The 24536-nt window shown below is 44.4% G+C and overlaps 1 protein-coding gene across 5 annotated transcripts in view; it reads right to left on the reverse strand.

The window, feature by feature from the left end:
- WNT5B (Wnt family member 5B) overlaps positions 1 to 24536 on the reverse strand; it is a 125430-nt gene that overhangs the window by 73271 nt on the left and 27623 nt on the right. The window contains exon 1 of one of the 5 annotated variants that reach the window (XM_080971634.1): positions 23513 to 23961. The exons of 2 other annotated variants lie outside the window; for them this stretch is intronic. In XM_080971634.1, the coding sequence (XP_080827760.1) occupies positions 23513 to 23536 (24 nt within the window). In that variant the 5' untranslated portion in view covers positions 23537 to 23961. Of the gene's footprint in view, positions 1 to 13104; positions 13209 to 22834; positions 23366 to 23512; positions 23962 to 24536 lie in introns of those variants that run through there. 2 more of the 5 variants (XM_080971635.1, XM_080971639.1) reach the window with 2 other exon arrangements.

Here is a 24536-nt window from a genome sequence, read left to right on the forward strand (position 1 = left end):
ACCTGAATCAGGGCTACAGAATGAAGCTAGGAAGTGGTCTCTCTCATTCAGAAGAGAAATAAGGACACTTGACCGCCTGCGGTCATGAGAACTAGAGTCAGTTTTCATGGCTGGGATGAGTGGAGAGGAGTGATCATTAGGAAGGCCAAATGCCTGCAGTGGTAATTATATTTTGCCTTGCGAAGTTTTTCCTAAACTGCATTGTGGAGAGCTTTCTACTTCACTTTCTTTCCAAGGACACTGGTGTTTATTATGGTTTAGCAACCCTGAAGCAGATTCAACTTGCATCTGTCCAGAACATTCCAGACCACAGTGACCTATTATCACCTACATAGAAATTATATTCAGATCTGTGCTGACAAATTTACTGCAGTTTGAACACACTGAAATATTTTGGTGGCTCCGTCCCATCGGGAGGCGGGAGGTGTGGAAATGATTCAAAACAAGACCTCTGCTAAAAACCAGCTGCCATTTGGAAGTTGTCGTATGCCTGTGGTCAGCAGTGTATCTACAAACATGCTAGAAATGACTGACACAGTTTGAGACAGTGTCTTGCCAGTAAAGTGATAGGAATAAGATTACTGTCATTATTAGGGCTTCAGACATCTGAGCAGCTTAATGGCCTCTTTTGAATATATGTTGGCAAACCATACTGGAATCCTTTAGGCAAAATGCTATTAAATCAAAGTGACAGTGCTCCTCATGATGACTACTTTTCTAAAAAATAATAATGTGATTTGGTCTTTCTGTTGCTGCCCGCAGGAACATTTGATACATCAAGGCCAGGGAACCCTGTATATAGTTTGGTGCTGTAGTTGTTTTAAAGTGAGTGTTAAATAGGTTAGAGATGGCAAGGACAGTTGAGAAGTGCTTACAAACAATTTCCCCTTCACTATCCCAGAAATGTAACTGTGAATTAACTTTTCCCCCAAAACCACCTTGAGATAAAACAAACAAACAAGGTACATATTTTTATATAAATGTATAAAGATGGTGGGGGAGAGGGAGGTTTATCGGTTTGTGGTTTTTATTTTTGTTATGTATTTATATTGCATTTTACATTATATTGCATTTTACATTGTGAACTGCCCTGAGATCTATGGATGAAGGGTGGTATACAAATTTAATAAATAAAACTAGATAGATGATAGATAGATAGATAGATAGATAGATAGATAGATTAAAGTGGGGGCTCTACAACAATGCTTTGGGATATCTTTAGTGTGCATGTGTTACCTGAGCCTGTGGCTGAGGAGCCTGGAGAGGGAAAGTCAGCACTGAAAACAGGAATCCCTGCTGTATCTTGAGTTTTACTTCATGTGCAAAATTTAGCTGATTTTTTAACATTTGAAAGTGCAGCCCATCTACATGGAAGTCAATGGAGCATGTGGCTTCTTCATGCAATTTATTTATTTATTCTCCCGCCCTTCTACCATGCAGGTGGCCTTGAGGCTCTTGGAGGAAAGGTGGGATATAAATGAAATAAATTAAAACATAGCATGTAATATTATGTTGATAATAACCAAAGGGAGAGTTTAATAATAATAACAACACAATAGACATGTACAACTCAACAGAACAAATTATGAGGGAGGAGGGAGAGGTTAAAAATGCACTTCTGATAAAATAGATCTGTTGTGTGGCATAAAACTGGCAGCAAGGTTGAAATCAATCAATTTAAAAACATGATTTAAAAGAAGCTTTAGTTTAAGATTTTTTGCAAAATATACAAGTTCATTTTAATTTGCATTGCTGACTTACATATATACACCCTAAGAGCAGAAGGAAGACTCAAAAACAGTACATATGAAAATAGTCAGGGTTTCAGTTAGCTGATGAGGTTCAGTTGCAGCCTCTAGCAATTGATGGTTTAAGCCCCAGAGATATCCTTCCCATTGAACACAGATGCATTACAAAGTGTTTATTAGAAAAAAACCTATGTGACATTCCACTTAGCAGTATACACTCCTGAATTATAAGTGTGGCAATCCCATGTTCTCTGCATAAGCAGTATAGAATATGTTCTCTCTTTACTCACTACAGCAGACTTCACAAACTCTCCAGGGCACCAATGCTTCTTGAGGCTGATGGGAGTTGTAGTCCTAAATACCGGTAACTGGAGATCACCTGCTGGCCAAGGCTGCGATACAGAATATCTCCCCCCCCCCCCCCGCCCCCAGTCCTTTGACAATGGGGATCTATTTTATTTATTAGATCAGTACTGCTCTTAATTTAGAAAACCACAGAGTGGTTGACACACAAGAATATAAAATACACAGCCAGAACAACAAAACTGAACCAGAAAAATCATATTTCTCCTATATCAGTTCCAGGCACCAAGGATTTTGACTGCTGAACATTGAATTCTAAGACTATTAACCACACGCAAGCACCTTGACGTCTTGATCGTACTGTTCATATAGATATCACAAAGCCTGCAAATAACCAATTTCAAAACTGCTCTCATATTACAGAGGACACTTTTATTTGTTGCTGCTTGTTGGGATGTCAAATGGTAGCAGTCACACAGTGCAGCACAATGCAGTATAAAAAGATTCCCCTCCCCAAACTATTATCTTGTTAAAAGCTTTAGAAAGCATTTAGAGCTATAATTCATCTCGGAATCTGGCCAGGTCACAAAACACCCTTGGAATTTTAATTGCCCTGATCTCTAGTTTTATTTACTATTTGAAAGGGAGGGCTCCAGCAGCACAGGGTCTATATAATTCCACAAAGGGATGCTGAGTCAGTATTAACACAGGGGGGTAAAAGCCACCGCCAGCTGAGTCACCCACCCAAGCAGCACAAAGCCACTTCCTGCAGGCTCATGGGCATTCCTTGGAAACTTTTACGTAGACTGGGTAGCCCCTTCCACCCTGACTTAGATGATGAGTGGCGAAAGAAACACAATGAGTCAAGAGAACAAAACCCAAAAGAAAAGGGAGGGTCTTTGAGAAAGAGCGGTTCTTAGCAGTGATTCCCAAGCTGTACAATGAGCACTTGGATATACACTTGGATATACATTCTCTCAAATTATTCCATACATGGTACTGCATTACCCATATACGGTATAACTCAGGGCTGAAAGGCACCCTGTTGATAATGGGTTGACCATGGAGTATGAACGCTGAAGTCACTAAGAAACCAAAAACTGTGCTGTGTAAAGACAAACATGAATCATACTCCATACAGCTTATTAATTAGCAAGCAACTCATTGGTTACACATAGCACAAGTTCTAATGTAATAGATAGGCTGCAGTTTGTCCATTTCTATTGTGGTCCTAATGTTTTAGCTACCCTTGGACTAAAGATATAAGGAATTCTCTCACTGGATAGGGTCAGCATCAAAGATAGGCACTGTACAGTACAGCACATGTTAAAGTGAACATCCCTGCTGGGGGCACACTGACACCCTCTGGTGCCTCTTGGCCCTGCAACTCCTGCCCCTTGCTGTTGCTGCCTGTTCACCTGCCCTCTTCTGTAATCAAGCCAATGGAGATGGAGAAACCTCCACCCACTTTTCCCAGGACAATTATTCAGATTGGGTCCAGAGGGAGAAGGCAAATGAACGGGCAGTGATGCCTTGGAGAAGAGAGGAGCTTGTTGAGGGCACCTTGCCCAGCGGTCTCCCAAACCCTGGAGCCAGCACTGCTGATGAATCAGAACAAGAGTCCCTAAGTCATGGGTTGGGAACCTGTGGCCCTCCAGATGTTGTTGGATTACAACTCCCATCATCACTGAGCAGCATCCATGCTGGCTGGGACTGATGGGAGTCCATCAACATCTGGAGGACCACAGGTTCCCCATCCTGAATGCTCATGCCTCAGTAATAATTAAGTCTTCTTCAGCACAATTTAGAATGTAAGAAATCAAAGCTAAAGCAGATGACAGGAGTCTGCCTCTTGTGGAACCAGCAAGCCACACATCCATAGAACTTGCCTGGGCAGCATCACATCCCTTTATAAGCCAGAGGCTGCTGCATAAGAGAACAAAGCAGATTCCTTCATACTTACTGATGCATTCAAACTATTTGTAATTAAGCTGAGTTTTTCTAACCTTCATTCAGCTGATGTTTTGTGCAGGCATCTTTCTTCACTGGAGGTTGCCATAGTATGGTTTTGAGATCTGAGCAACTGTTCTGAGTCCATCTGTCAAGGTGTGGTTTAGCAATCATATTTAAGGCATTTGGGGATTTTAAACTTGTCCATGATCCAGATAGGGTTATTCTACCAACATAGCCTTTCTAGTCCTGAATTCAGAGATTATCAATCAGTGGGTTGTGACCCAAAGCAGGTTGCAGGCTAGGGTGCTGTTTTTTTGGAGAAATCACAAGAAACACACCCAGCTGTGTACCAGGTCAAAAAGTTTATTTTCACACAGAATTAAACTTCAAATATAATATGTATAGTAAACCAAATTACAGTATTATTCTTAAGTTACCTATTGACTTTCTAGGTATGCAGTAATTTTTAACAGGCAATCACTATATTTTCAAGTCTCAGGATATGTGGCTGAAAAAAAATCCAGGGGAGGGAGGGTCACCAGTAACACTTCTGCAAACTGTTTCTTTTGTAAACCACTTCAAGATTTCTTTTAATGTAAGCCATATAAAAATATTATTAAATAAAATAAAACAAATAACAACTTTGAAAAGTCTGAGAAACTCTGCCTTAGTTTGAAAACTGAATTAAAATTTGACGAAATCTCTAGCACAAGTACCAGCTAATATTATTTAAGAACAAACCTATCAACAATATTAAGAGATGGCACAATTTGCATGGCTTTACAGTTACCGTAAGTAGATTGTTTGGATGGGAGTGTAAGGTCCAGTTTCATGTCCCCCATATCTTTAGTGTCTCAAGTTTCATCTAAATTAGGTAACTCCAAGTATGTCAGTCCAAACAACATTCCTTCTTCTCTAAAGGAGATTTCTTATTCCCACAGCTTTACCAAGAGATCAAGAGTCTCCCCACCCAGCACACATATTAATTCTCCCTTGATCCTTTCCAGTTCAGTCTGATACTTCTGAAATTCATCACTTTCAAGGGTGTCAGTAGATCTCAAACTGCTAGATCACCATGAACCACCCAGGAAGCACCAGACTGAGGTTCTCATGACAGCTTCCCATCAGTGCGATAAAGGGTACATAAGCTCTGCTGGAACAAGGCCCAGATAGTACAGAATCCTGTTCTCATAGTGACCAAGCAGAGGCCTATGGGAAGCTCACAAGCAGGACTTGAGCACAACAGCACTCTCCCTACTTGTGATTCACAGCAACAGGTATTCAGAAGCATTCTACCTCTGATATTGGAGGTATAGTACATCATAACTAGCAATCATTGATAATCTTATCCTCCATGAACTTGCTGAACCCCCTTTTAATGCCATCCAACTTGGTGGGCAATTCAAAATGGCCATTGAACCCGATTTAAACTTTGGACAGCAAAAATGAAAGAACTGCTCCACTAGATCTGATCATAGGTCCATCTAGATAGCATTCTGTTTCCAGCTAATTGCCAACCAGATGCCCTGGAAGACAAAGCATGAAGACAATGGGCAACCTTTGTTGTTGGTCTCCAGCAACTGGCATTTGGAGATATACGGTCTCTGAACAGAGAGGTTTCATTTAGCAGACATGGGTAACAAATTTATTCTTAATGAATTGGTCTATGCAATTGAGAATTTTGAAAAGAATATATTCACTGGAAAGTAGAAATGGCAGAAGTTCCCCCATTTGCTTGCTTGCTTACAAACCTTGTAAAAAACTAGGAGAAGTGGGATAGTGTGACCTGGATCGCATGTCACACTAAGTGAAACCATGGCTTAGTTGGAACATGCCAGTATAGGGACTCCCGAAGAGGATATCATGGCTGCTTTGCTCCTGGTCAGACATTTTGCTCTACTCTGGGGCTAAGCCATGTTTGGTTTAGTGTGTCACCAGAATGTGGATTTGTGCTTTAGGTCTCCAGAACAAACCATGAGCCTTTTGGACAAACCCATGTGCTCATGTGCTCACACTAATGTTTATATCAGATGTGGTGCAGGTGCATGTGGTTTGGGGGAAATCAGCTCATGAGGTGAGATGAGAAGACTATCTCAGGCAACAGGGTCCACCCTGGGCAACAGATCCCATTGTTGATCCTATTTTTCTCCCCCTCTCCCTTTGTTCATGATGTAGATCTACCCTGACCCCTTCTTCCCTGGCAGGAGGAAATAGTGCCAAAATTTCTTGGGCTGGCCTTTTCTAGAGGGTATCATGTTGGGGAAACATGGTTTAAAGCAACCAAGCGACACAAAGTACCATGAGAGAAGGGGAGGATGAGTTTTACATAAAGAGCAGACCTCCCCATACTATCTATTTATGAACGGGGCAGACATGCATTTTAACTATCTGTCCCACCACTTTTAATTTGGCTTCCGGATATGAGTGTTAAAGTAGTGGTGGAAAGGAAATCCAACAGTTTATATATTTCATAGTTAGCGACAGTAAATATTGTGTGTGTTTAGACATACACGGCTTGGAAGTCTCCCTTGAAAAAATAAGCTGCTGGTCTAAATATGAAATCTGGGGAGAGCTGACTTACCAGCACACACAATCCTAAGGCTGAAAATAAGAGCTGGCTGCCCACCTTACTTTCCATGTAAATTTTACTGAGTGACATGTTGACCCACACTGCAGTCCAGAGAAAGCTCCGCTATATTTAGCTCTGGACAGCCTTCCCAAAGTGCAGTGAGAGGCACAGCAGGTTGAGCAACTCTTAGCAAGGAATTTAAATAAATTGGCTAATCATCTGGTTTTGTTTTTAAAGTTGATAAGATTATAAAGCTGATGAAAACTGAGACCAGAGCTCACTTACAGAGTTTTCAGTCTTTTGGGGTTGTATGAAGAGAACCTGCAGCAGGCTTTTTAAGAATAAAACTGGCCCTGGCCCGAGGCTTAATTTTGAAATGTAGGGCTTGTCCACACTTCTGCTTCTCCTGTTATTTCTAGGAACAGGTCCAATAGGTTTTTCCTTTTCTCTCGCTGCTTTCCCCGGGAAAACCTGCTGTTTACTGCATCAATCCACAGAATCCCAAATGACATTTGTTCTGATTCAGCAGTAACCAGCAAGTTTTCCAGGGAGAAGTGACAGGAGAAAATAAAAACCTATCAGACCCATGCCTAGAAATGACAGGACAAACAAAAGTGTGGATGAGCCCTAAAGGAGAAGGCTTATGTTCCAAAAGTGATGCTCAGGGTTTCTACCTGGAAATACCACTGTAACCCTGGACGCGTTGAGGCTCTCTACAGTTGCTCAATGGTAAAGGAAATGAACTCTGAACCTGCTCAGCAATACATATTCACTCATGGTGACTTCACATGTTCCAGGGTGAAGCCCTGGCACTGAAAATAGATGAGACATGATACAAATGAAAATCTGTATTTACTTACTTCAACATGTGGTAAGCTGCACTTGGTGGCCTGCCTACCCATTCTGCAAAGTGGGGCCCTGGACCTCTGCCCTGAAGTCCTGCCCTGACAGCAGCAGTAGCTATGCACAGTTTATCACCAGGTGTGGGAAACATTTTGCCCTCTGGATGTTGCTGGGCAACAATTTCCATCATCCCTGGTCATTGACCATGCTTGCCAGGGCTGATGGGAGTTGGAGCTCAGCAACATTTGGGGGGGCTCAAGGTTCCTCATGCTCAAGGTTCCACAAGCTCAATAACTGTACAAACTTCATGGGAAGGGGTGAGAGTGAGGGGAACAGAGTGAAGGCACTTAATTTTATTAAAGCTCAACAACTTTGTCCAGATTTTCAGTTTTGGGAATATGACAACCCTACTCATTCACATTGCACCATGGTGCTTTGTAAAAGGACAGACTTGGCAGGTCCCTGTCCTCAAGAGGCTCATAATGTGAAAACAGGGAAACAACAGAGGGAAATGGAGGTAGGGATAAATAGGGGAAGAATATATGTTTACTTAAATTGTGACTTCAGGGTATTGGAACTAGGGGCTTGTTCCAAAGGCTTTCCAGCGCAGGTGAGTTCTTAAGACGGATTTGGAGGAAGTTCCTGGCATACAGAGTGGCAAGGCAGAAACATTTTTCAGGGAGCAGGAAACCTCTGGATAAGTGAGAGTCATGAAACTGGAAAAGTAAAGGTCACAGGCAGGGATGTGTCAGCAGCACACAATAGCTAAGAGATAAGGATCGGGTTGCATGTCTGTGGAGGGTTTTGAAGGTAAATATGAAAAGCTTGTGCCTGATCTGGGAGTGGACAGAAGAAGCCAATGTTGGGTCTGAGGGGGGTGGGCAAGGTGAAACAATGGTGGATTACAGAGCAGAAGACTGCAGTAGTCTAGTGACAAATGACCAGGACATGGATCTTATAAAAAATGGCTAATTCCAAGTAGCATCTCTGCCATGCAATTCTAACACCTTAATTTTGTGCAGCATTGCACATGTCACCCTAAGTTCTTATTTGCAGGCAGGCATAGCAACTTGTAAGACAAAAAGTGAGGCTTTTGAACTACAGTGGTACCTTGGGTTACATACGCTTCAGGTTACAGACTCCACTAACCCAGAAATAGTACCTCAGGTTAAGAACTTTGCTTCAGGCTGAGAACAGAAATTGTGTTCCGGTGGCGCGGCAGCAGCAGGAAGCCCCATTAGCTAAAGTGATGCTTCAGGTTAAGAACAGTTTCAGGTTAAGAACGGACCTCTGGAATGAATTAAGTACTTAACCCAAGGTACCACTGTAACAGCATTCAGGGCTGTAAGTCAAGTGCCCAAATCACACATGAGACCAACAGCGAGGCAAGCAAACGTTCAGCAGTTTTGGAATAATACAACCCTGACGCAGAATCACTCAACTGCAGTGTATGGCACATTTTTCTCGCTTCCTATCTGCTTAATTGTACCTTTTTAAGTCCCACCATCTTCCCCATAGGAACCTTGCTTAGGACCCAACATTACTATTCTAGTCAAGTAATACTTGATCCAAATCTCTTGTTGTAAGTATATGGTACCTGAAATTTCACCTGGTGTGGTTAGTTTTGATTGAACACATAAAGATCAGAAGTTTCTGTTCCCTAAATGAGTTTAGAGTAACTGACTGATGGAGTCAGGTTACAGATGCAGTTATTTGCTTATATGCCTTGCAGATTTGCTCTGCAACAAAATGAAGGATTCTTCTCATTGCTGACATTACTTCATTCATTCATTCATTCACTCACTCATATAACAATTAATTGCCAAGGTGGTTTCTAAGCGGTTCACAAGTATACAACCGATTACAAAAAAACCCACATAATTAAATACACAATAAAACAATTTCATCAAAACATTAAAATAAACATGCAGAACCCCATCTTCATGTTGCCACAAGATGACAATCATCAGGCTGTGGTACAATTGACTAGATATCCACTTCAGCTGCAATACTGCAGCAGTACACAAACAGCATTATGACACTCAGAGAACTCCAGATGTGCTGCCAGCTAGATGTCTAGTGTCTTCTGAATTGGCTGGCAGCACTTTTTGAAACATTTGAAGAGGAACTTACGTTGTACAAGCACGGCCTGCACAAGTGCTCTTGTACAACTTCCCCTTCAAAATGTGATCGTTAAGTGCTGCCAGTTGAATACAGACAGGATTTCACATATAGCAGGTGGCATTTCTTAACATCCAAAGCCACTCTTAAATTGAACATTTGCTTAGGTCCAACTAAACCTGGACATGACATTGCTTTGGGGGATTTCTGGCATCTGGAGGTCAAGATGCTAGCTTTTTGGCTCTTGAGACAGTAGTTTTCATGGTGAACTTTGGGGGAAACTATATGAAAATCTGGCTCTGGGAAAGGAAACGCCTGCCTGGCCTCAGTTATCAGCAAGAGAAAAAGCAGTTTGAAGGGTTCTTGACTTTCCCATCCCTGCCAACAAAAACCCCAACCCACTCAGTTCCAATTATTCTGGGACTTCCAAGGCAAAAAGAAAGACATTTTACCACTGGCCAGGCCAAAAGAATAAGGGCCACAAGATAGTTGCATCACCTTTACCCAATCAAAAACATTAGCAAGGAAATAGAAGTCCAGTCCAGATTGGATAAAAATGCCTGCTTGCAGTTTACTATGTTGTTCTGGCTTTGTCAAACTGATCTCCATTTCTGTGTTGTGATATTTTATATGGAAGTGTGGTTTCTAAATATTTAAATTAAATTAAATACCTATTACCCTCACTCTCCTTCCCTTTTGTGTCTTGTCTTCTTAGCTTGTAAACCTATCTGAGAGCAGGGCCTGACATTCTTTTATTTTAATTGACGTGAGCTACTGTGGGATATAGCATGGGTGTAACCAGGATTTTTGTTAGGGGGGCAGGCTTTATGTTACAGGTGGGCAGAACCTCATTTAGTTAAGTACTTTATTGATTTTTATTTATTTGGGGGGCTGCCCCTTCCTGCCCCCTTTGGCTATGCCCATGGGAGATAGTATTTGTCAAATAGAAACTCACTGAAAAACTGGGAAGAGGAAGCTGGTACATCTCAGCATACAGGGCACAATTAGACAGGTCTATATCTAAAACAATGATAACAGGTATTCCCCCCCCCTAAATATTTAGGCCTTCTTCACATGTGTCAGGGGTTCAGGGACAGAGGCACAGGGTAGGCAGGAGATGGAGAGCGATGGGGATGAATCCCAAGACAGCGAGGAAGAGGATGACAATGACTCAAGAGATTCCATGAGTCTTTCCAGCGAATCAGAGGATTCCCAGAAGGGGGCGCTGGTGGTCAAGGCCAGGGGAGCCCCAGGGGGGACGTGTCGGGAGCAGGGGGCCAGCGGGGGATCCCAAAGTGGCAGCTGGGCGTCAGGACCAGCCTCCCCGCCAGAGTGCAGCGAAGGGGGTGGAGGTTTCAGTGTATCGGGGAAGCGGCTCCGGCAGCAGAGAAAGGAGGGAGGTCGGAGCAAGCCACCCTCCCGGAAGGGGAGGGGAGTAGTGAAGGGAGTAGTGTAGCTGTTAAAAGGAAGGTTAGAGGTTGGGCGCGCGCGCCAAGTTCAAATGTAGAGGCGCGCGGAAGTACAGGGAGCCCGGAGGAGGGGCCAGGTCCCAAAGCCCGAAGGAGGGGGCAAGAGCAGTCTGATTCCACGTCAGAGGAATCCAGGAGGGGCGAAACCCCAGCGGGCAGAAAGACCCTGCGGAAAAGGAAAGAGAGAAAGAGGTGGAGTAGCGCAAGCCTCTTAAACTGGTGCAGAGGAGGGACGGATTCAGAGGGGACTTCAGTGGTCTAAGCCTAGCAGACGTAGGGCTGCGCGCCTCGGATGTGAAGCAAACAATGAACTGCAATAAACACTTTTGTATATAAGAAGAGATAGGCGTTGGTCTTTTGTGAGCTGAGACTTGAGGCAGCCTTGACAACATGTTATACAGCAACAAATCCAAGTCAGTCAGTTCCTGTGTACTCAAAGTTCCCAGGCAATTTTGTGTGGGTGGGTGTGTAATGCTCACATCTTGCATGTGTGCAACTGCAGGAAACACCAACATAGCACCAATGTTTTACAGAGCAATTGTAACATCTAAAGCTGCCCCCATTTGAGGTTCCGAGACACATACACAGTGATTTTGAGATAGGTGTGCAAATGCATATGATGGCCACATTTTGCATGTTTTCTGCAGCAAACACTGTACAGTACAGGTGCTTCCCACAGCAACTATAGCATGTGGAACTGCTCTGATTACTTTAGATATTGCAGGTATACTGCCTGCCTTACAGCCATACGACTAGACAAGAAACAGGTTTCGGTGTCATAACATAAATGACAATGAGAAGGAAGGAAGCAAATTAAGCTGCTTTACACTGTGTTACACAATTGGTCAGTTGAGTTCAGTATTATCTAATCTGATCAATAGTGATTCTCCAAGGTGTCAGCTGGAAATAGATCTTTCCCAGACCTGTTAACTGGGACATGCCAGGGATTGAATCTGGGACCTTCTATATACAAAGTGCATATGTACCATTGAGCTATGGTCCCTCCCCCAGAACAAAAAAAACCCAAACATATAAAGCAAAACTAACACCATTATGTGCACCATGGACACCCTACAACTTATCATCTCAAGAAACTAAATTTGTCACTAGAACTTTTGGTAGTAGTGTCTGCATCTGGAGGTACAACGTGCTCCATGGGTGTTAATCCTTTCTTCGAAGTGGTTGTTATGCTATCCTGAAACGCACACCATGCAATACATACCGTATATACAGCATGACTTCAGTAGGATTCCATCCTAATGCCACAACATGGCATAGGAACCTGGTTGAGTGTGACACTTTCACACTAACACCCTAATAATCCTTACACTAGTGCTCTGCTATTAGCTTTGGCTCCAGTGCAGAAAACTTTCCAAAGAGTTTCAGAGGATTTCTCTATTTTAAAAAACTGTTCCTGGGTCCCCAACCCAGGGATTTTTCTAAAACAAGAGGAGTGAGGAACTTCAGGCTCAAGGGCCAGGCCTCTCAATCCAGTTCTTGGGATTCTGCCCAGGCCACATCGCTTCCTGGCTGTTCCCTGTGCCTTCCTTAAGAGCTTTTGCCCAACTGGAATATGTGCTTGAACAGCAATAATGACTCCTGCTTGCCTGGATGAAGAGATGTGTGTGACGATACAGAAACCAATGGCATTTGCATGGCTAAAAAGAGGTCTACTATACAAAGTAAGAGTCACAGCCATTGTTTCACCCACTCTTGCCTCTGACACCACCCACCACTGGCCCCTGGCATGTTGCCAACAAAGGAATGTGGTCCTCGAGTTGAAAAAGTTTCTCCACCCCTGCTCTAAAGAGGATCCAAAATTCTTTTATGGACTTTTCCCCCACAAGATATTGCGACAGCCACAAGCACAGAAGACTTGATAAGGGGATCAGACAAATACATGGAGGAGTAGACGCCTATTAATAGTTGTGAGCTGGTGTAGCATGATGGTTAAGAGACTGAGTTGTGAATCAGAAAGTCCCAGTTTGTCCCAGTTAGAAGCTTGCCTCTGCAATTAATTCACTAGTGGCCTTAGGCAAGTAACTCTCTCAGCCTTAGTCTACCCATTTGCAATATAGTGACATGAATACTCTCTTACCTTACAGAATTATTGTAAGGCAGGGTGGCCCTCCACGGATGTCACTAGAGTCCAACTCCCAGCAGCTTTAGCCTTCACTGCCAATTCATAGCATTAACCACAACACCAGACTAGGCATCAAACAGCTTATCCCACATGGCAGACTGCAGTAATAGAAACACATAGTTGCTGTGTTCTCCAGGAAACAGAAGATCTAAGCAGAGAAACATTTACATTTTCCTTGAAGTAGCAGTAAAGGTTTGCCCACTAAACTCAAAAGCTACAATCAGCACAAGGAAACAAAATCTCAAGTTACAAAATGATAGGCACAGAGTCAAACAGCTGCCAAGCCTCAGCTCTTAAGTGCTGGTGGTGGATCATGAAAAAAAGGAACATTACTCCCTTTGAGAATTTTCTCAAGGTCTCTTTTGGAATCATCAGACTTGGTTCACAAGTTGCCATAGATCTCAAATGGTATGTGGGATGATTCCAGGTCCCACTGTGCTGTATTTGTTTAGGCACACATACAGAGAGAGAGAGAAAAAAAGAAAGAGCACAAATTGGAGGCAGATAACTGTTTAGTATTTATTTTGCACTGTCAAGGGTTTATTTTCTCCTTTTGTAAAAGGTAAACGGAGCCTAAATAAGAGTGGGAGAACAGGCTTGCCGAAATCCTCAGGGGAAGCAATCTAAGTTATATCTGTTGGAGGAAAGCTGTGAGCAACCAACCATGGTCAGCCCACAACAGGCCAGGAAATGCTTCAGCAGCAGCAGCAGCAGCTGCAGCAGCAGCCAGAACCACAACTTGAGCCTGACCACATGTCAACCAGGGACACAGAATACCGACTGAAGAGCTTAAATTTAGACAGGTAAACAGGCAAGAAGGAAGAGTGTTGGCACCTATTCGGGCTTAGCCAGACAGCCAAGATGTGTGAATCAAGTAGCAAAGACTTCAAGAGCAGTGGCAGCTGGTGGCCCCTGGGGCTGACAGGGGGGCCTACAGTAGGTGGCGCCAGAACCAATGACAGGTTCTGAAAGGCAGAGCCAACTGCTTGTTCCCATCCTCAACCCTGCCGAGTTCTACAAAGGCAACACTGAGGCTGCAAAGGAAGAAGCCAACAGGTAGTGCTATCTTCTGTGCCGGTTCTAAGTCAGAAGGCAGGGAAGGTTATGAATGTGGGATTTCCTGCATGCAAGGCATATGCTCTACCACAGAGGTTCCCAATCCCAAAGTGTGGTCCATGGTCCACCAGTTTCATGCAGGTGGTTCACAGAAGCAACTCTGAGGAGTGGCAGAGCTATGTGCATGTGAGAAATGTGTGTGAATGGGGGGCACAGGGGCTTCTTCTTCAGTCTTAGAACCTGGCCAGGACTGACCAGAAGTGATGTGGGGAGAAGGCTCTGTCTTTCTCAGAGGAATACAGCTGTGGCTGGCAGCAAGATGTGGAAGGTCAAAAGAGGGGGAAAGAGTCTGACAGGGCACTTGAAAGGAGTGGGGAGTCAATATATGGAAATGAAGGAAGCAGTGAGAAGGGGAAGAAGCTGAGAGAGTGAACGCAAGACGGAGTGACTCAAAAGTGGGAGCTGTTAGCTAATAATAGTCAACGTCTAAAAATGGATTTGTGGTTGAAGAAGGGAGATTGAAAAAAAACACAAATTAATAAATGATCAAGAAAATAGTAACGAAGATGAAGCAAGAGTAAAGGAAGAACATATCAAGGGGAAATGCACCTCTAGAAGGATTTTTAAATTGTATTAAATTTAAATCCTTTTGTTTCTTATTGCATTTTATTGTGTTAGAGTTTGAATTCCATATAATTAAAAAACAGTACAACTGCTAAGCAATAGGCAGAAAACTCATTAAGTAGTATAGCAAGAACTTTACCAATTTGCAAGTGGTCTGGGGAGCAGAGTGAGTGTGGAAACCTCTGCTCTCTCACTGAGCTATGATCCTTCTCCAACATATTGAGGGGACACAGGACTGTGGCAGCCAATGCCCTTCAGTGTCTAGTTAAGCCTAATTCACTGCTATTGGACATAACAACAACAACAAACAAACAAACAAACAAATTTATTATTTGTACCCCGCCCATCTGACTGGGTTGCCCCAACCACTCTGGGCAGCTTCCACAATATGGCTTTCATATCAGTTGCTGGTTTTTTTTTCTTGTCCCCCTTCTCATCTTAACTGGAATAATAGTGGCATTATTTAGCATAGAAGAAAACAGTAAGTGGCATTATAAAACAACTAAAAAGTCCGTCCGTCCCCATTGCCAATGTTAAGTCAGCTGTGGAAGTCCAAGCAAACAATGAGTGTTGGCATCACAGACTCTCTGAAAGATTATATGCACTTAAGGCTGATGCCTTATCGTAGTTCACAGATTCTTCCCCTTTCCTAACCCTGCTATCAGAGGAGATGATGAAGACAATGTAGCAGGTCATGCTTAGTAAAGTGTGTTATTGCACTGCAACCAATATTGTGTTGATATTTATGACACCCCAATCATACATCATATCATCATCATCATCATCATCATCATCATTATTTCATTTATTTATATTCCACTAAAACCAAAATAGGCTTCTAAGCATTTAACAAATATAAAACCCCATTACATACATACAATAAAATGTAACCATTCACAATGAAAATATACAATATAACAATTCCATTCAAACAGCACAGTATAGTAATTAAAACAGGAGATTCAAGTCAAGAGATCAAGGGAATACCTATATAAAACAGATACATCTTCAATAGGTCACAGAATGCCAGTATAGATGGGGGGGGGGTGTCTCTCAAGTTTCAGCATGCAATGCATTCCATAATATTGGGGCCATCACTGAAAAAGCCCATTTCTGTGTCACAAGTCAATGAGTCATGGCAAGATTAAGATCAACCAATGGAACCTGAAAAATGTCCTTGCCAGACAATGGAGGGGAAGTCACTGCCTCCCGTAACCTGGTTGAGAGTTGTTTATGGCTTTATATGTAAATAGCAAGACCTTAAAACCAGTCACTAATAAGCAGCTAGTGGGGACCTGTTAGCATGGGTGTTCAGAAAGGGTGTTCAATATTTGATGAATGTATTATTGGATTGAAAAATATAACATTGTTCCAGTTTTAAAAGTTGGGTGCAGTTTAGTCAATTAAATAAATCTCAACCATTTGAAGTATATACTTTAATTTCCGTGTTGATATTAATGGGAATTACAAAAGTTTAACATTGGTGGGATAGTGGCCATTGTTCCTTGTATAGTTGGAAAATACAATGTCCTGGCAACAAAAGCAATGCATTAAGGGGAAACACACAGATAGTGCACACAGCATGTGAAAAGCAAAGTGCAGATTTTATTTTTCATTTTAATAAATCAGTGTTTTTCACCAGAAACATTATCATGACTTGGCCTAATATAAGACAGTACAACTGTCTGATTTTGAAAACCCCACACCTTGCAAAATCAGGAACTGGAATTACTGTGCATAGTAGGTGGCTTAGACCATCTCAAACCAATGCGGGTGGAGGGGGTGTCAAAAGTGCAGAGAATATCAAAAGAAAGAAGAGGAGGAAGAGTACACAAAACCTTTAAAACTAAATCACTGTTAAGGGTTAATATCACAAAATGGAAACACAGAGCAAGTCTGAAGGCAGCCAAAGGAGATGTGCTGTATAGTATTACATCTACTACCAGATGAACTAAGAAGGCAGGCACTCCTTCCTAATAGAGAGGAATCTCTTTCTGATACCCTTGGGCACAGAAGCATAAGAGATGAAGCCTGGGAACGCAGGAAATCTGGGGCTGGAGTAAGGCCAGGCTGCCTGTCCAATTCTGCCTCCTACTCTGAATTGGCACTTGGATCTCACAAAGTTTCCCTCTTCATATACTATTCCAATTTCTTCGACAGAAGAAATGAAAACCTGCTTTCATTAATTGTTGGCACATTTACTTCCATGTTCCACATACTTTCCCCCCCTTTTAAAATCACATTAATTTTCTCAGTACCAAATTCTTAAATTTCTCTACGTACAGCTTTGCTTTCTCTCTCTTTTTGCAGCTTAGCCCCTTGGTTACTGAAAAAGAAACTCACCTTAGTTTGACATGAACTACATAAGCTGACATATATGCACAGAGCATATGTATGCACTGATGAGATATGCATATGATATTCAAAAAGGATGGCAACTGGCAACCTGGGAGTGTGATCAGTCCCACAAAGCAACTTAGTCTAGTTCTTGGAAGTGTTTATCAGAATGATTAGCCCTATCTCTGCTGGAATGATAGACAAGTTCCTACACATATTTTCCTGGTTGAATGGAGAATTAATATGCAACTGAATGTATTCCCAAACCCAACAAAGGAGCCAGAAATGTGTGTGTAGCCCAGTAAACAATGCTGGAATTCTGCAAATCACCTGTTGAGGAGAGGGTGCAGGGGGCTGGATTCAACTCCTACTTTCCCACTCAAAAGTTGGTTGGCAGGAATTCAGCTTTTCTTTACTTTCCAGTCAGGTTATAGATACACAGGCTCAGCAATTCCACATATAGGTTACTGGATTAGGACCCTTGACAGTATATTTAAAGTGTTGAAAAGAAGCAAGGTTATATCTTCCTTTTTCCTTCATAGTTTGACATTTGAGGAGCTGTCACTTAAGCTGCAATCCTATGCATACTTACCTGAGAGAAGTAGGCCCCACTAAGATTTTCCTGCCGAATATGCATTATGCAACTTGTGCTAATCACCTATTCAACCCTATTTCAACCCCCCCCCCAAAAAAAATAAGGCTGCTCATTGCATGGGAATCTGAACAAATGTAAAAGTTAAACAGAAAAGGTATCTATGAACATACACACAATTCAATAAGTTGGAGTTGGACAATGCAGAGGTGCACTTTGAATGCTAAAATGGCATACCTGAAATAGAAAGTGAAAAGGGAAGGGCAAATCCCAGGGCCAGAGAAATGCAAGATGCACACATTGCCACATTTTTATGCCAGGAGTTATCTTAAGTATTATACAACCTTAATCAAACAGAAGAATATGTGGACAGGTCACAGGCTACTTGGTCTCATTTTATCCTCTCTTAAGGTACAAGTTGCCCTGGGTCAGATTTGGCATGTGTGAGTATTTATTGGAATCGAAAAAAATACAAAAGAGCTGGGATTTCATTCATAAACAAGAATAAAATCTACAGACAGAACCTGTAAAAATCATGCCTGGAATCTGGATTATGTTAAACAAATGGTTGAGTACTGCACAACTATTGTGCCAAACATCTGTACTTGTAGAAAATGTTCATTTTATCATGATATTGAAAGCACTACTGTATGATTCCACAGAACACATTATCAGCACACCAGACCATGTCACTGCCACACACCCACTGCTTAGAGGTAAAAGTAATTTTACAAGTATTTAACCTGCAGTGTGGATATTTTAAAAGCCCAAATTTGGAATAGTCAATTCATTCCAGTAGTTTGCACTGTGTTTTTGGTTGAAACTAGTGGATTTCCAGAACGCATCCCACAACCAAAGCAGCTCCATACCTTTTTTACGTAACTGGCTTTGCAACACTCCAATACACAGAGGCCAGGATAGGTGTCTGGAAGGGTGCTGGAGAACACAACTAGACAAAGGTACCCTCAGGCAGAACAGGATCTCAGAAGCTTTCCAATGAAGTTTTCCCCTTGCTGTAGAAGTTCACCACCTGACTTTGTCTTCTACCATTCACAGTGCACCTCGCTAAAACTAGAAGACTCCACCTCCCATCTTCTATAATTGCTGGTCATCTAGACTTTACATAACCACCAAGGAAACACCCTCAACAGATGTACAAAGTTCCCCTCACCACACACACTGGCCTGCCATCAACTATAGGAGAACAAAACAGACTGCAGGCCAGGAGCACTGAAGATGCAAAAGACTAGGACTAGACACAAATGCAAGATAAACAATAGTGTGGCAATTTAAAGGGGTTTAGGCCAAGTTGTCTGTAAAATGGTAAAGCAGCGTGTTTTCTGGACTTGCACCATTATAGGCTGCAGTTCTAGCCTCATAGGATTAAACCCTCCTCCATATAAAAAATCCACACAGCAAAAAAAAAAAGGTCTGGTGGAAGGGTTCTACCTCAACTGGTCTCCTATCTGCCGAGCTATTTTTGTATAGAGGAGCATTCAGAGACTCGCAGTCCAAACTGGAACAGCATAAGCATAGGTTTGTCACCTCACTGAGTACTAAGTTCAACTGGTTTATTGTTGTGTGAGCTTTTTGTAGGCAAGAGTATACACAGGAGCATAAGTGGGAGAGGTATGAAGACCCTAATATCATGTACCACCCCAATAACTTCAATAACAAATCAAGGCTACTTGTTATTCCTGTTTAGGAAAGATGGTTCCACCTGCAGCACATAGATGCATCAAGAATAGTTACATTCCCACACGGAGTGTTAACCACATGGTTTATAATTAGGTCAATTAGTCAAGAATACAAATACACCTGTCTAGGCAGATTATAGATATAAAATACACACACGTGTGTACATGTATGTATGCATGTGCTATATCTATCTATCCTCTATGAGACTAGGTGTTAATATGTCTGCATTATGTATTTGTGTGAAATAAGAAGCTGCATAAATACAAGTGCGGCAAAAAAGAACAGCAGTATGTTGGGAATATGAGAACTTGCATTGTTAAGCCACATGTCCCATAGTCTGACCTTCTATAAGCCACCTAGAGAATGTAAATTTAATAAACAATAATAATATCACTTGAACTTAATAATGGTAAATACAGGCCAATAATAGAGGTATATATTGAACCCCAGTCTGATTTACAGTCAACATCCACTTAGCCTTGTGTGGTTGAGTTACTGTGGTACACTTTACATGTGGCCAGCACTACAAACAGATGCATTTCCTTTTTGCAACACAATGGATTAGGACCAAACTACGCATGATGCAGGATAACTGTGACTGGAACTCCCAGCATATTTCTTCAAGTTCAAAAACAGCTGTGACTACAATGGAAAGGCTAGATTGTGGTAGTGGAACTGGGGAAAAGAGTGTGCTTAACCTTTCCCTTTGCGCCATTTTCCTGATCAAAAGATCCCAATCATGAATCAATTCCCTCACTTCTGGCTGCTCCTTTTAGGCTCTAAAAAGAGGCAGGACTCCAGATCCTGTTAAAACTTGATGAGCTAAAGTTGGCTTCAAGAACAGTGTCATCGGCCCTGGCTTCATGTGGCCACTACCTGTTAACAAATGGAACTGTCTTCAACAGAGGCAACTGAGACATTGAATTGTAGAGTTGAAAGAGATCTTGAGGGTCATCTAGCCCCACCCCTGCAATCCAGGAATCTCAACTAAAGCATCCATGACAGATGGCCATCCAACATCTGCTTAAAAACCTCCTTGGAAGGTGAGTCCATTACCTTCCAAGGGAGTCTGTTCCACTGTCGAACAGCTCTTACCATCAAAGCTCCTCCTGATGTTCAGTCACAATCTCCTTTCTTGTAATTTGAAGCTACTGGTTTGGGTCCTAGCCTCTGAACAAGCTTGCTCCATCTTCCAGCCCTTCTGATATTAGAAGATAGCCATATCTCCTCTTCCCCAGGCTAAACATCCCCAGGTCCCTCAACAGTTCCTCATAAGGCTTGGTTCCCAGTCCCTGTATCACCTTGGTCAGCCTCACCCTCCTCTGCACACATTCCAGCTTGTTAATATTCTTAAATTGTGGTGCTCATACCTGGACACAATATTCCAGGTGGAGTCTGACCAAGGCAGGATACAACCCCCCAGCTGGCAGGAGTTCTCCAAGGCCTCACACAGAGAACTCTCTCTGTCATGTCACCCAAGAGCCTTTTAACCCAGACATGCCAGGGGGTCACTGTCTCCTCTGGCTCAGTTTGACTTCCAGTGTGTGAACACAATACATTTAAAGAAAACAGTAAATTGCTTGGCAAGATCCGAGCAAAGGCTCATCTAGTCCACACAGATGCCTCTTATACACCCACAGAAAGGGCACAAAGACAAGCATAATCTCTCATCAAATGCATCCAGCAGCTGATTCAGCAGCTGTTTTGGACCATGACTCTCATCTGCCCCTTTGCAGTCCAAAACATCTAGAAGACACCAGGTTGCCAAAGACTTTAAGAGCTGAACTCCGCCTCTGAGATTTCATTACAAACAAATTGAGAGCCTCACTTTCCAAGGTTATCTTGCCAATGACAGGCCATAAAGTACAGGTGATGAGAGAAGAGTAATTTAAAGAGAGACTTAAAAGCACCTTCCCTCCACAGTGTCTTGAGAGGATCAGTGCCACAAGCATCCCTTACAGGTTCTGAAGAAAACAGCAGCTGCCCTCCCGAGGTTGTGAGCAGCTCCTACCTACCCATGAGGCACTCAGTCTCCACCTCGTTAAAAGTACTGTAAAGTGCTCAGCGACCACCCAAAGTGCCCTGCATTGGGATGCGGCTGTGCAGGGCAAATTGTTCACCCTGGAGTCTGGGGCTCCACCAGGCAGGCTGAAGGGAAGCCCCAGCAGCAGCAGAGTAGTCCGAGAGCTCACTCAGCTATCCTCTACCTGACAGGATGGCAAAGCACCCAAGACCAGTAAATGTACCAGGGAAAAAGACAGCTGGAGGTTGTAAAACAAGTTACGAGAAAGTTGGTTTTCCTTTGGTGGATGAATACTCCAAAGGCTGTGAGTGAAGAGAAGGGATATTTTCTTCACTCTCAACATTGCAATCCGGTTTGTTTTCTTGCTTGGAAGCTTCCCCAGTCCTCCCCATCCACCAGCAATCCCTGAAACCCGTCAACAAAAGCAGGATTTGGAGACTGCTCCTGTGTAAGTTTCCTACAGACTTGAGACTGCGATCCTAGTCACCCCAGAGTAGACAGGGTTAAGATAGCACTGTACACCCCCCCCCCCCCAGTACAGTGGAGCTACTCTCAAGGGAAAGTGCTGCCTTAAAAGAATAGATGTTGCTGGAGCTCAAACCTGCCAGACTGTCAGGCAGATGCACCCTCCCTCTTGCAAAAACTTCCCCCTAGTTTAGTCACCCTCCATAAGGATGCCGGACTGCAGCTGCCAATAATCATTCCTGATCATTGGCTACGCTGGCTGGGGCCGATGGGCGTTGGAGCCCAACAACATCTGGAGGGGCACAGGTTACCCACCCTGGTTCGAGCAGTGTGGCGACCAGCCCTCGGCAACAAAAGCGCGCTGCGCCCGCTCGCCAAGACGCTCTTTCCTTGCTACTCAAAAAAGGTAGAACTCTCCTCCTCCGCTTGAAGCAGGGCTAAATTCCGGCCCGGGCCGAGACACCAACCAGGACCAGCTTTTTAAGGCGTCTCCGCAGGAGTTAAGTCCCGCCGAGTCCAGTGGGACCCCCGGCCAGCGCGCCAAGAGCCACAGCCAGCGCAAAGCCCGCCCTCCGCCACAAGCCCGCTCCTTGTCCGGCCGCGGCGGCGAGGCGCTTCACCCCGGTCCTGCCCAGGGGAGCCGGGACACGTGTTTGCGTCTCCTTAGGGCAAGAACGCGTGAAGGCGGGTTCTGAGGGAGAGGGAACTTTGTTTCAGCGAAAAATAGCAATGCGCGCACACTTCCCTCCCCACAACTCCCAGTCAGGGAGGCCAGGCGCCGGGGCTCTTCGGACTGGGCTCCTTCCTTCTTCCCCTCTCCGGCGCCCCGGCGGTGACAAGAGCGCCTGCCCGGGCCCTCCGGCGCTCGCCCTGCGAGGGGCGCCCCCTACCTGCATCTCCGCGCTTTCCAACCCCGCGACGTCGACGGCTGCGGCAAGTTTGCCTCTCGGTGTGTGTATGCGAGTGGGTGTTCTCCTCGCCCCGCTCGAGTTAGTCCCGGCGCTGCGCAGGCAGCAGGTGAGTCGCCCTTTGGCAGCGCGGAAGGCGCCGGGCCAGGCAAGGTCAGCTCGGGAGCCACCGGGGACGCGCCCCCGCGCTTCTCTCCAAAGGGCTGGATGCGCCCCTCTCCGCTCGCGCGCTTCTGGCTGGCTGGCCGGCTGCAGCAGCAACAGGGGCAATAGGCATCCACCGTCGCCGACGCTCCCTCCCTCCCTCCTGCCCGCGGCGGGCGGCTGGCTGGCTGGCGCTCTCGCTTTCTTTCGGGCTGCTGCTGCAGAAGGGATTTTGCACCAGACAACTTTTAGGCCGGTAGGAGTTTTGACTACAGCGGCGACACTAGCAGCAGCAAGACGGCGCCGACTGTAGTGCAAAGGGTCGGAGCAAGGCGAGCCGAACCGATCCCGGGGGCTCAGGCAGCAACCTCCGCCCCGCCTCCCCCCACGCCCCGCGCCCGCCTCTCCCTCCCTCCCAAGCACCCCCCCCGCCTACCCGCCCCGCGCGGCAGCAGCGCCGGCGATGGGCACCACCCCGGGGCAATCCCCTTCAACCCGCCCCCTCGCGACACACACCGTGTATATAGCCCTCGCTGTCATCCTGTCTCATCCAAACGCAGCCCGAGTCACCCCTCCTCGCCACTTTAGATTGCCACCCTTCTTGCTGGCGTGGCGACACTGCTGTCCCGTGAGGAACTTCATTGACCTTCCTTTTCATTAAAGCCCTGACCCCTTCGCTCTCCCCAGTCTTCCCTACTAATCTCCTCTCCTTCCGTGGAGCACCCCCTCTTCCTGCTGCCTCATTCCCAACTCTCCAAGATTCCCCCTAGCCTGGAGCTTGCTCCTGTTCTCACATATACTTGACATTCTTTCCTCCCCAACAGATTAAACTAGCACACTCTCAACACCACTGAGTTCCCCACTACCACCTGACCCCACCACTTGTCCCTTCCACTAACATACCATCCAATCCATCACCAGGACACATCTCACCACCACCACCACCGCCCCCCACATGAGTCCCTTGATGCAGACACATGCTAAAAGTTGACACTCAGTGCCTTTCACCCCTAGTTCCTCCCTGTTGTAGACTCAGCTGCTTCAGAGGAGCAAAAGGCAGATGAACTGCTCTTTCACTTCCCATGCGCGCGCACACACTGCTGTAGAGCTTTGCAGTGCCTTCAACTCCTTTGGAAAAGCAGGCGTCTGCAGTCCAACAATATTCACTTCATAGGATCAGATATGCAGGCTCTTAAAAACTGACTTGGGAGGCTTCAACAGTTTCAGGAACTGGGAATCCATGATCTGGGATGGGATGAGATGGGAATGAAAGAATGGAGCTCTAGCAGATGGTGACAATGCTTTTGTGGCACCATAAATGAGCGCAGAAAGAAGGAACGCCATGGTACAGCTGCATCAACACAACTGGACGCCTTCATGTGCCTCAGCTGCAACAAACTATGTCTTTCTCATATCTCTTTCTACAGCCACAGCAGGTGCTGTAACTCTCCAATGGTTTGACTTTACCCCTGAAGGCGCACTCTTTCATTGTCTCCAGAGACAAACAGATGCTAACCAAAGACGTACGAATTTATTGTGG

This window comes from Podarcis pityusensis (genome assembly GCF_964106645.2).
Source record: "Podarcis pityusensis genome assembly, chromosome: 10".
NCBI lineage: Eukaryota > Metazoa > Chordata > Lepidosauria > Squamata > Lacertidae > Podarcis > Podarcis pityusensis.